This window comes from Euprymna scolopes, chromosome 5 (assembly GCF_053919585.1).
Source record: "Euprymna scolopes isolate OS-2025 chromosome 5, ASM5391958v1, whole genome shotgun sequence".
Taxonomy (NCBI): domain Eukaryota; kingdom Metazoa; phylum Mollusca; class Cephalopoda; order Sepiida; family Sepiolidae; genus Euprymna; species Euprymna scolopes.
In genome coordinates this window covers 141,081,807-141,096,045 of record NC_136486.1, presented here as the reverse complement: position 1 = coordinate 141,096,045, position 14,239 = coordinate 141,081,807, and the positions used below count along the sequence as shown (strand labels likewise).

Below are 14,239 nucleotides of genomic sequence, written 5' to 3'. Positions count from 1 at the left end.
TGCACTTGCTTACACCACTGCATTTATATTTGCTCTCTATCGCCCGCAGAATAGCGGAGTTACTATCTAAGAGCATATCTGAGAAAATTGACCACATACTGTCTGCTCATCCTTCAGCTAAAATCCACATTTGTGGTGACTTCAATGTCCACAATGCGGAATGGCTGACCCTCTCTAACAAGACAGATGATGAGAGGTTCTGTCATGATTTTGCCATTGCCTATGACCTCACCCAGATTGTCCACGAACCCACCCGAGTGCCCGATACTTCCGGTCAGTATGTAGTCTTCTAGACCTTTTTCTCACAACTTTCCCTGAGCTATGTTCAAGTTCCGTTCTGTCTCCTCTGGGATATTCCGACCACGCAATAAGTCTGGAGATGTACCTCTCCACCGTACTGTATATCGCTACTCTACCGTTGACTGGGATAGCTTCCGTACACTTATACCGATCAACCACTGCATTCCATGTTTAAAAAGGATGTGTTCTCCATAGTATCAGACCTGACCGAATGGCTAATTGTAGGCATAGACCAATTCATACCATCCAAAAAACTCCAACAAAAACCTAACAGCCAGTCATGGTTCTCCCCAGAATGTGCTGCTGCTTTCGCGCACAGAAATCACTTTTTCCATAGCTACCAACGTAATAGATGTACTGAGACGAAAGCTGCCTTCAGGACTGCCAGCAACCACTGCAAAAGAGTAATAAAAAATGCGAGAGATCTATATGCTCAGTCCATTAAATCCAAAGTAGCTGAGCAGCGGCTTTGTTCCCACCAGTTCTGGCAAATAGCAAACAGGATCCTGAACAGAAGCGTGCGTTCTATCCCAACCATCATCAATGGACCTGAGGTCATGTCGTCAGCATCAGATAAGGCCAAACTATTTGCCAAGAATTTGCAGTTAATTCTACTCTATGCAACGAGGGACATCAACTCCCTGTATTTCCTCCTATAACGGACAACACGTTCTGCAACATACAAATATCTGTGCGTGATGTCGCCAAGCTAATCAAGAACCTTGATTCCAGTAAAGCAACTGGCCCTGACGGCATTCTAATCATTGTGCTGAAAAAAGTTTCAACTAGAACATGCCCCCATACTTACAAAACTCTTTAAGCGTTGCCTTAAAGAGAATTGCTTCCCAATACCCTGACAAACCTCATCAGTGTACCCTGTATTTAAGAATTAAGGCGAAAAGTCATCTCCCTCTCAGTACAGACCAATAAGTCTCTTGTGTGCCATCAGTAAGCTGCTGGAATCCATATTAAATAGAGAACTAGTCAACCACCTCAGCAGAAACCTTCTTACTGCCATGCAATATGGTTTCCGTTCTGCCAGATCTACAGCAGATGTGCTAACTGTTATATCTCATAGGATTAGCGAATCTCATGATAAATGCTTCCTCTCTAGGGCAATTGCTCTTGAAATATTAAAGGCCTTCGATACGATATGGCATAAGGACCTACTTCACAAGATTTCCAGCTACGGTATAACTGAAAATGTTTTCTCTATCATTAGGCTCATAAGAGTAGTGGTTGATGGGCAGAGATCAGAAGCCCTCAATATTAACACTGGAGTCACTCAGTGGTCCATCCTAGGTCCAACACTATTCCTGATCTACATCAATGATCTCCCAAAATACATACTTAAATCATTCGTTGACGTCTATGCGGATGACACGACCATCGATGGCAACACATCAAAGGCCGTAAATGACAAAGTTCTCTCTAATTCTCTCTCCTCTGAACTTGAGTGCGTGGTACAGTTGGGCAGGAGGTTGCTGCTTACTTTTAATGCATCTAAAACCAAACTTTTTTCTTTACATCATCAACGCCCTGATCCACATCTGGCATCAATTGAAATGGATGTCTCTCGTCTAGGGGAAGCTTCATGTTGTGATAAGCTTCTGGGCTTGACCTTTACTCCTGACCTAAAATGGAATACGTACATCGTCAGTTGCCTAGGTCGCCGGAAAAATGGTAGGATCCTTCTACCACTCCAGAAGATATCTTACCCCTGATACAATTCTCAATCTGTATAAAGGCAAGGATTGAGTACTGCTGCCACATCTGGTCAGGAACTGCTAAAAACAGCCTATTCTACATTGACAGAGTACAAAATAACCTTCGTGGCTTAGTGAGTGATGCCTTTTCTCTTCCCTGCAACCTCTCTCCAACAGGAGAAACGTTGCGAGCCTGTCTTTGTTTTATCGTCACTACCATGGCAGGTGCTCGTCTGAAATCCAATCTCTGGTCCCCCTCGCCAATTTTTCATGATAAACACCCGCCTAGCTGAAATCACTGTCCAAACTTTTCCCCAACCCCTTATCTGTGCCTAAATCAAAACGTAGATTCCATGAACAAAGCTTCTTTCTTAGAAGTGCACGCCCGTGGAACTCTGTTCCGGTTACCTGTTTCCCACCTGACTACAATATGGATTTCTTCAAGTCCAACGTAAACAAATTCCTGATGAACCGCCTCCTTAAGTAAGACACTTTATCAAACCTCCAACACTAACGTACTGTACGTATAATAACACTTATCCCCAAGTGGTTCCGGGCCTTGATAAGTGGTGACTTCCTTGTAAAAAATATTCGTACAGCAAAAAAAAAGAAGCTATACAACGTAAATATTCCAATTTCTGTCGGAAACGGAGATAACACGTATTCTTTTCTACGTCTATGATGATATGCGCATTTGGGATTTTCATTACTTCTGTGTAAAGTGTCTTTCATTTTAGAAAATGAGATTCACGCAAATACATCACATTAAAATATTAGTAAAGCAATGATCATGCTTAAACAGACGTTTGCAGCCATCATCATATTTTTCACGTAATTTACTTCATCCACATGCTCCACAATTATAATGTATTAGAAAATCACAAGTATATACGGGTTTGTTTTACTTACATGTGCATTTTGGTGGTGTTCCAACATCTCCTTTGTCTCCTTTTATTCCTGGAACACCTGGGGGACCAGGAGGTCCGGGTGGTCCTGTTGGACCTCTTAAACCTGGGATATTATCCATCATGTCACCGTTTTGTGTTCTTTTTCCAAAATAGTTGCTTGTCCAGTTGTATCCAGGTTCACCTTTTCAAAAGTAAAAATATAAACGTATTGAAACAGGAAATATTTAAAATCCATTTAAAATTAATGTTGAAGAAAACTTTTCAAATTAATTAATGATAAAACATTTAATTTCGGAGTAGAATTCGTGTTTTACAACATATATCACGTCTAGTTACGCCTCTTCCTTTTAACACTTCATTGCCCCTAGGGTCACAGTAACTCTATTCCCATATATGGGTTGACTGTCATCTGTTAGGCACGGATTGTTGATTTACCAAGTATATCTCCGAAATCTTTACTTTCAAGCAGATCGTGTAGAAAAAATCAGACTTGTCTATTTATTAAACGTAATATAATGCCTTATCACCTATACTTGAAGTTTTCTCCCTTGTTTTAGACGTATTAAGTACTGATAACTATAAATAATTACGATTGCATATTGTTGACTAAATCATTCTAAGTCATGTTCTTGTGTTCCATAACAGCGATTTGACCTCAATTACTTTCATCTGTACATTGTAGAAGAGTTAAAGCAGTTTCCTTCATTGCGTTTTATTTAGTTCTTCTATCTGTATGTAGGATTTTAGAGTATTTAACTTTTTTGCATCCCATATTTGAAATGTAGTATTTAATTATCATAAGATGTTATCTTAGTTATTTAATTATAATGATTAAAAATGACGTTAATTGTTTAAATTCAAATCATTGTTATAGAAATTCTGCAACTTTAATATGAATAAAATATAATTCCAAATTTAACTAGAGCGTGGTATCTGTTTTGCTCTTATTCAGCTAGATTATCTTCTAGAATGAGATAATTTGTACTTTTGACCCAACCAGTTGTCATCTTGCTGGCGTGCTGGATATAACCGACACGTAATCGATGGATGCCATATCCATCCCTTTTTAGGTGATCGATAATAACAGGTTCTTTTAATGGGTGAATGCTAACAATGCCGTAGGTTATTGTTGCCGTAAGATATATTCTATTTAACATCGAACGTCAAAATACTGAATTTATTGTGGAACGATGTTTCTTATTTATCCTTATCGATTCGGTTTACGTTGTCATTTTTTAAGTTAATCTGCGTAAATCCTCTTCTCTTGCATTAAATAAGTAAAACAGAACGTTAAGTCATAAATATTAAAGAAAATATTTATCATTTGAAAAATTAAATTATTTTATTTCGCTCAAAGTTTAAGCTACAAATAAAATCAATACCATAATTTTTAATGATCTTCAAAGATTATTCATTGAAGAATAGCGACGTAATTAACCCACTCGATCTTTCTAAAGCAGATAGATTAGAAAAAAATTGATTTTGGTAATCTCATTTTTGAAAATGCCAATCAGTTCAGTTCTAGTGAGGTCAATAATTATCTAAAAGAAAACAAACAGTAATGTATTTGTTTACTATTTTCGAATATAACATAAGAAAATCAGACTATCGTTTGGTTATTCCTTAAAGAATATTCTTTCAGTGGCTTATACGGTGAATGCATTTCGCCCGAGAATGCAATCGCGTATACCTATGGAGAGATGAAATAGTTATTCACGGACACGTGTGTACAAGTTCCTGTGTAGTTGACTGAAAATATTCCAAACATCGACTACATCGATTGCGTTGTACACTCTAATTCTTAGCTACGAAAACCTCATCTGAAAACACTATATTTTCATTTATGAATGTTTAATAGAAAAGAGAGTAAACTCGCTGACATGCGTTATGCTACCTACTATTTAAATATCGTATATCACAGCTCACTCATAAATCTTGCCACATATGTCATATTTATTTACATAGGCTGACCGCTAACTACGGCTACGACAAGAGAATATTCTTTTCATTGTTTTTATTACTCACGAGTATATATCCGACACAGCAAATTCACCGAGAACCACATTACTTTATTAAAAAGTATATAAGATATCAGCAGATACACACTCGGGAGTCAAAATAATGAAAAGAATATGCTGTAGTCCTAGCCCTAGTAACCTATAAGCTTTGCTTGATATGGAGCGTAGTTAAAAAAAAAAGTTGGAATTTTCTTGAAATGCTAAATTTTGTAAGTTTAGCATTTTATATATATATATATATATATATATATATATATATATATATATATATATATAAACCGGTGTGGTAATTCTATGATATTTCCGGTAATGTCATTCAATATTGTATTGAGCTGATTGCGAGAAATATCTGTCTGCATTAAAAATGTTTTCATCGTTAAATATTACATGAGTAGTCATTTCGGGTTAATATTTATTTTAAGCATCTAAACACAAGATATACGATTTGAATGCCCATCGCCAATATGAAGTGTCTACAAGACGACCACGTTAGTTTATAAGCAGTAGTGATAACTACCATTGATTGCATTTAGACACAGCTGATATACGTAGAGAGTAGCTGGCGTTGCCCGGGTAAATTTATTTCCAGTTTTACTTCCTACCTACTTTTAAAATTATGCAACTTTCTTTTTTTTGTGCTATAATTTTGAAAATTTCAGTTTGTAATCTTTAACAATACGTGAATGTAATATTTAATATTGAATGCAATACTAAGATTGTGTAAAACCTCGAAATGAGTTCAGTTTTCAACGAAACAAAAAAGTTGCTTTCTTCAACCATTTGGCCCTTTTTAAAATATAAATTGCGAACATATTTTGAATTTTCTTATATGGTATTCTGTAGATTAGAAATCTACCAAACTTAATATTTAGTACGGCTGAAAGTTTTCAGGTAAAGAGAATAAGTACATACTAAGTGACTAAACCGTTTTTGTACAAAGTACAAAATTCAATGTAAGAGCAACTACATTGATTATAATATATTTACAATTAAACGTTTTATAACTTAGTGCGTCATTATTTTGATGTTTCATATAAAAAATAAGTTGGTAGCGGAATTCAGTTTAGCCTAAATAATTTAGATGTTTAAAATAGGATTTAACCAGTTAACGTCTAAGTCTCGTTAAACAACATTCAAGGATCGACCTAGATATGTTGATCTGCAGCTTCAGAAAAAAAAAGTCCGCATCGGTTTTTTGTCTGTTATGTTATAACACACACATGCACACGCACGCACACATATATTTCTCTGATGTTCTTTAATTGTGATTCTGGGTTAACTGCGAACGTTTGAAATGCATTCATAAATCGTTTGTTCATCTCTTAATAAATAAAGCTATCTTCCGTTTTTAAACGAAAATATGCTTTCCGTATGTCGGCTCTCGCAAATAATTCAAAATAGATTAAATGAATAAACTTTGAATAATATGCATAACACAAGAATTAAAACAATTCAATTATTTAAATCGATTAATAACTCCAGGCTTTTTATTAAAATAGGTTTCTTATAATGAATTTGTTAGACAACAATTTATGCAGATTTCCTTTGAATAAGTAGCATATAAAGTAATTATGAGGGGAGTCAAAGAGTATGAATATTTGTTTTCAGTATACACTTTTGTGAAACGGTGTACATTTAGTATAACTTGCTAATATACACGTGTTAACACATGATAACCATCTAGGAATTTGATCTGTTTTGAATAATGTGTCGAATCGTGGCTACCGAGAAAGAAGGACGATGTATATGACAGCGTAACGTCACTTCCTAATTTAGTTGTAGGTATAGACAGCTTCCAGTATTCAACCACGTGGTCATGCTAACAGGCATAAAAAATAAGGCTACCAATATGTGTTACCGATTGCCCATGTATGTTCTAAAGAAAAAGAACAATTTTCCATTCGGAAAATAATTATTATAATTGCACATTTGGGATAATTTTAATCAAAATATCGTAAGTGAATTCGTGTTTGAACTTTTATTTTTATTGGAGAAAGTCGACTATTTCATTTTATTTATTATTTTTTTTACTGCAAAAAAACAATTTTTGGGTGTGTATTACTGTACACAGAGATTCTAAAAAGTTGTCAGAAACAAATACATAACAAATAAATGTTATCAAAAGCAAGATAAGTAACTTTTCTACCAAACTAGATATATTTTTCGTGTTTTTATTCAATGTAACATGTTTATTCAGCTCGAAAAACATACCTTGTTTACCGATGTATTGGAAAATTCAAAATGGCGCCCGACTCTCTCTTTAACAGGGTAAGTTCGGGAAAAGGTATTATAAATGATAAACTAGACAAAATACTATTAAAAAAATACCGAATATGTAAAGCTATGTCACCGTAATATATATTGCGCGGGTTTCTAACAGTATTTAGTCTAGTTTTATATTTATAGCATCCTTTCCCGAACTTACCGTGTTAAAGAGAGAGGGAGAGGGGCGCAATTTCGAATTTTCCAATACATCGGTAAACACAGTATGTTTTTCGAGCTGAATAAACATGTTACATGAAATAAAAACACTGAAAACATATCCAGTTTGATAGAAAGGTAATTTATCTTGCCTTTGATAACATTTATTTGTTATATATTTGTTTTGTTGACAACTTTTTCGAATCTATGTGTACAGTAATACAAATCCCAATTTTTATATAATATTTTTCAGTCCGTTCTTAATAAATAAAACTTTTCACTGAGTATTTTCAAATATTTCAAAGTAACCATTTTTCACGACAGTTTTTTATTACGATTGGTGAATTATCAATATTTTAGCACGGGGTTTAATTCATTTCTTTGAAATATATTTAAAACTTCAATTATTTGTTTTTTTTATAACACTTTAACTGTAAATAATTTACATAAAGAGTTTGTTATACTGTACACATAGATTCGAAAAAGTTGTCAAAAAACAAATATATAACAAATAAATGTTATCAAAGGCAAGATAAAGTACAAATATGCCGACATTTTTCTTTTAAAAATATATTGATAAACGTTGTATGATTTTCGAAGCGATTACACATTACCAGATGGGTAGAAGAGTAACTTATCTTTCCTTTGATAACATTTCTTTGTGATATATTTGTTTTTGACAACTTTTTCGAATCTATGTGTACAGTAATACAAACCTAAAATTTAATTTAACTTGAAAATAATATTTAAATTACACGAGCGTACACTGCACAAGCACCCTTATTGTTATCATAATAATAATAGTAATAATAATAAAAAAAAACTAGTGTAGATGATGTCGACTGGCGCCACACCACACCAACTAGTTGTGAAGGGTCAGGGAGGATGGAAAGACCGAGGTGAGAGATTACTGACCAAATCTTCACTGGAAGTGTGCAGTTCAAATCTGGTACCTTGGGGAGGCATTTTGTCACTCAAAACCCAGGAAACACCAATGGCTGATACCAACGAGAAATCAGTGACAACGGCTGTTGCGATAATATGCAATCATCTGCACAACTGGTCAAAAGGTGGAGAATGGAAATCTGGGGAGACTTGTCACTTGCTCTCCAGGGAACACAAAGGTTACTGCCAGTGAGCAATCACTGATGATGGCTTGTGAGACAACTAATATGCTACACATTTTGATGAAAAACATGGGGGAAAAATGGACAAAGAAGAACAGAAAACCAAAACTTTAAATATAATTTATGTATTTAAAGTAATAGTTATTTAAATATTTCAGCATATAATCTTGTGGAGAAAATCCAGCTTCCAAATAAGGGGGACTCTATATGGGAACAAAAATAATCCCCGTCATGAAAGATTTCTCCTCCATCGACCGAATACAGAAAAGGTAAAGTGTAGCATCAAAACAGATACTACACCGATCTTGTTCTGAAGGCCAAAAACTATTTGTGTTTAATGTTTCTTTGTTTGTTCCCTAAATTCATAATTCGGTTTTATCAGTATTACATTGTATATTGCTTTAAAATTACTTAATTTTACATAATGTTTATATTTTATATTGAATAAAGTTCAGTTTAAGTAGTAATCGAACTGTGTTCCTTTTTCTTTTTAAAATGTTTTATTGCTCTTTTTTCAAATGACCCTCATATAGTATTGACACCCTGACAAATCTTACCTACATTGCCAGCAGACATTTTTCAGTTAACAGGGCTTCTTCTTACTCTCGGTGGCCGTGGTCGAATCCCTATGTAAAATGTATGCATTTCGTCGACTAAAATTATTTCGTAAATTTTTTTGTAAACACATTTATTTTCGAAGGATTTACTAAACCTGGATTAACTATATTCTGATTTTATTAAAAACATTGATATCCAATGTAGAACTTTTATATAACATCGTAGATTTGGCTATATGTTCGTCTAACAAATCGCTGACACTGTGATTAATTATTTTGAGTAATGAAAAGGGTTATATTTAATACAATGTGTTGTGACAATCATGTCAACTTTGAAATTAGTTCAATATTTATAGTGACAGCCGAAGAAATCGTGAGAATTCCCATTAATTCAATTAGTATCGATTGACATCGGGGACAGTATATACTTCTCTATCAAAAACTTCTGCAACTCTTAAGATTTCTTTAAGAAACGTTCAATATAAAAGCCATAGCATTATGGGATAATCGTTGAGTAGAACATTTCTATGTTCATTATTTATGTGTTCTTACATAGTGGACGCCCAAATTCTTTCCTATAACTGGCACTGTCATGTTCTATAGTCTAAAAATCTATCTAAATATTAACTTACTTACTTATACGTCCAGTATCACAAAATTAATCATCATCATCATCGCAAATATCAATTAAATAAGAAACGAATTGCCTACCTTTATAGTCTCTCTTTATCAGTTAAAATCATTAAAACCATTTCCTCTCCAAAAATTAAAAGAAAAAAAAACATGGCTGTCTGTTTACGGTTTCAAATTGGCTATTTTATCTTGAAATTAAAAATATCATGTGGAGGGAGGCTGTAAGTTTTTATATTATAATTTTGCAAGTGAATTCACATCTGTTTCCTTATAAAAAATATTCAGAACCCCCCCCCAACAAAACCAAACTATGTGTTGTGTATAGAATTTTCATTGAAAAAAATTAACAATTTTTAAATCAATTATTTTTAGCTTAAAACGTTTTTTTAAAAATTGCTAAAAAATTGTTTTACATTCGTCGTTATTTGTTTTATTCTATTTTTTTATTCATTTTATTGGTTTAAAAAGTTCAACTACTGTGGAATTTTCACGATATCTGCTGGTAACGATTATTGAAATAAGAAATATTTGTTGTGTATTTTCGAATATAATGACCACGACTAAAAACGACGTGAACTCTTACCCTGTTGTTTGCATAATCAGTTTGTTCATCATCAGTTTGTATTGAATTTTATTGATAGAAAACATTGATATCTCTAACTTCATAAATGTGTATTCGCGCTTCATAATCTTCTGTTTGAATTGTGTAGACTATAATAAGCCTAATACCATGTCGTGTAAAAATAAAATGTTTTTACAATTAAAAATAACTGTTCCCAGAAAGTTACTTTACTATCTAATGTGTTGGCTATGTTATATTGTAACTGTACAGATGTACTTGAGTGTGTGACATAGTATCAAGTACGTTTTCATATAAAGTAATGTTTTGAATTTAATTTTACCATCTGCTGTAACACTAATACAAGAAATATGAAACTACTCAAGTAAATGTAAGCCTTGTTTGAGAGTCAACCAGCCATTGGCTATTGAAATCATCAACCCGCGACAGGAAACAAATAATAATCTGATCATTTAAACACCATATAAACAAACAAAAAACCCAGATTGCTTAGTTACTTCTATAGAATCTCGTACGATGATGAAACGAAAACCCCTGTAGCTTAATTATAAAATATTTTAATACTTTAATATCTAACTCTACATCGAATACCGTTGTAGTAAATACTGAAAACCTGTACAAAATATATAATGTTCGTTTTTCTACGTGAATTATATGATAAACAAAAATAAATTATTTACTTTTTCTCTTTATTTCAAGACATTTTCGGGATAATTAATTTGAATATGTAAGTACTTTTCCCATCACAATAATATGCGTGAATAGAAATTCTGAGTTACGTAGTGCAGAAGTACAAATAAATATTAAAGTTGTTCTTCCCTAAGCCACTGAATTTTAATGAATCGCTCACATCATCAGAAGAAATATAGTCCTCAAAATAAACGTATGAAGTGGTAAAAGTATAACACTTTAATTATAGTAAGTAGCATCATAACCATTCCCTTTAATTCACGTAGAGATAAAACTAATCTACATAAATCTCTATTTAAACCTAAATTATAATTAATGGGTGTTTCATTACTAGTATTAGGTCGGTGAATTATTGCGCGTAATAATATTTACAACCAAATTAAAGCTTATTTACTTATTTGCGAACTGTTATTCATAGTTGTTTTACGACGTCTCTGCCAATTATTCTTATGGCCTCCGTCAGGCGGCTAACCGCTACTGGATAGGAATCCCGAGTCTCTTCACTGTTGCCTCAGTAATTAAGGTCGTCTATAGTAGTTGTCGTCTTACCGTTTTTTGGACAACTAATTCTCTAGTTGAATAAAAACTATGGAAAGGCAGTAATTATTGAGGATACAGTTAAGACTCAGCATTCCTATCCCGTCGCGGTTAACCTCCTGACGAAGGTCAGAAGAATAGTTGACCGAAACGTCGTGAAACAACAACCATGATAAAAATGAGAATAACAGCCCGCAAAAAAAAGGATTCCAATAATAATAATTAAAAAAAAAATCCTAAAAGTTGTTATAACTGATTGTCGGCGCAGTTTTATAAAGTATTCATGGCTATTTATGCCTGTTTTAATCGCATACTCTTTTAGATGCTTGGCAATAGCGCACGACAATATCGCTATATTTAAATATAAATTCATTAAAAAAGATGCTTGCTACATCTGCATGGCAAGCATTAACAAAACTATCATAAGTTCTGCTTTAAACAAACGAGAATAAATACCACGTTACAATGCTATAACACTATCGTATAATAAAATATAAACAATCAATATTGCAAAAGAAGCAAACCTCGAGGTCCAGGCATTCCATCAATTCCATTTTTGCCAGCGATACCCGGGATTCCAGGTGGGCCTTGATCTCCTGTTGGACCTAAGTAAAAGAAAATTTTAAAACAATGAGAAAAATGTTAACATTGGTTCTTATGTAAAGTGCTTTCTTGGTTCATTTTCTTCGTTACTAAATGTACAGGTTTCTTAATTTAGACCCAATTATTTTAAATCTAAATTCCGGACCTTAAAGATATATGGATATCATTTTGTACATAGGAGCAGCAAATGAGCGTACAGGATCTCTCTATTTTTTTATTATCTCGATTTCGTTTGCTAATTCACTGAGTTGGACAAAGTAGTTTACGTACTAAACATTTAAGTGGACCAGATAAAACCATGTAAAACCTTTTTAAATGATTAATCTTCTGAATGATGGAGAACTGAAAACTAAAAAAATTATCCTGCCTCTTAAAAACTCTGCGATTAATAGATTGATTGCGTTGACTTGCTTAAATAAAACATACTTGGTTTAATAACCTTTTTACCAGTGTAGAAATGCAGTTGACGATCTCTTTTTCTACTATTATATAAGAACTTTGTATGCGAGTTTCTTTTCACATAGGTTCCAAAACAGCTGAACCTGTCTTTTGCAAATTTCAAACGAGACTAATTTATTTTTGGCAGTGTTCTTGGGTATGTTTCGTACAGAAATTTATCCGATAAGTATCGAAAATCGAAAAAAAATCCGATCTTCAAAATAATCTTTTACTTTTATAGAAAAAATAACTTTTACATGGGAATATTTTACGTTACACTGACAAGGTAATAAAATTTCAGCTAATCATTTCTTTAAAAAAAGATTATTATAATCTGGAGATACAGCGTAGTGGTAGCGCATTTGACTACAAATCGAATGATTCCCCGTTTCAAGCCGGGTGTACATCACCATTCTATTTTACTTTTTTGATTATTAATGAGTTTAATCTACGACAAAAGAGGTAACATTTAAAATCACCGCAAATCGTTTTTCGTTTTAATATTTTAAACTATATATTAATCAGAAGTGACTTTGCTAGGCCATTCATGTTCAAACCGAAATTTCAGCTAAGCTGATATTGTAAACATAGATACAATTTGATGAACGACATTGTCATCTTTTATTTTCGAATAATCCACTAGTAAAATTACAAAATTAATCCTAGTAATAGAGAATTGATCCTATAATAATATATTTACTCAATCTGAATAAATAAAAATATCGTGTTTACTCGTATTTTACGACCAGGCAACGCCGGACACTAGGCTTGTAAATTATAGTTATCCAATATCTGTTAATTTTTTCTTTTTTTTAGTGGTCCTATTATAAAGTACTGGACACGCTAATTGGCATTACCTGGATTAATTAAAAAGTCTATGAAAACTTGTTAGTGTTTTAAAAATTATTTTTACATTTCATATCAAACTTAGTGTGGGAGCAGATGAGAAATGTAATTTCTTTTGGAAAATGTGCGTAAATAGTTTTCTAAACGTGCTTTGCATGTTTCCCTTGCTTTGATAACTATCATGCATTCTTGCGTCAGAAACTAAATCAAATAACCTTTTCATCGACCTTTTAAACAAATAAAAATCATGAACAGGAAGTGGTATTCATTTATACTTTTAGTGATGTAAACTATAAACTGTTGCCTATTTTAAAATAACATTTTTATCAGTTTGTTCAAGTTGGAAATGCAGGATCCTAGCGAATGACAAACATTCACCCTCTACCTTATATATTCTAACGGAGAAATTGTTCCAGTTACTTAAAGTGCAATTGTTTGAATCTCTCTTACACTTGGTTCACCAGGTATATTTGCGAGGTAGTTTTTTGTATTCTTTCATGAGTCCAGTTTTTCTTATAATTCTTGGAATGATAGATCCTCGGTACTCCTGCAGTATTTTACCCACCGATTTCACGATCTTAGCCGAGCGTTGACGAACGCTTTCGGCGTTAACGCCGACGAAAGCCGAGAATTCGGAGCTACGCCGACGGTGCAAGAACGCTAAAAGTATGTGAATAGCAACAACATTACAAGGAAAAGATATTACACACACACACAACAAAATGGATAAAATTAATGCAGAAAAATTTGGATAAAATAAATCACAAACACTTACCGTAAGTTTTTTTAAAGTAAAATAAATTTATTTTGTTGAATATTTTTTTTTTTTTTTGGTTCATTTTGTTTTCCGATAGTTTTTTTTTGGGGGGGGCGGG

General features: G+C 33.2%; 1 protein-coding gene across 1 annotated transcript in view; it reads right to left on the bottom strand.

The window, feature by feature from the left end:
* The window catches only part of LOC145276640 (uncharacterized), a 748,502-nt gene that overhangs the window by 348,712 nt on the left and 385,551 nt on the right, over positions 1-14,239 (bottom strand). Inside the window, exons 10-11 of the mRNA XM_080127831.1 lie at positions 12,002-12,082; positions 2,916-3,095 (exon numbers count right to left, since the gene is read on the bottom strand). Coding sequence (XP_079983957.1) covers positions 2,916-3,095; positions 12,002-12,082 — 261 coding nt within the window. The remainder of the gene's footprint in view (positions 1-2,915; positions 3,096-12,001; positions 12,083-14,239) is intronic.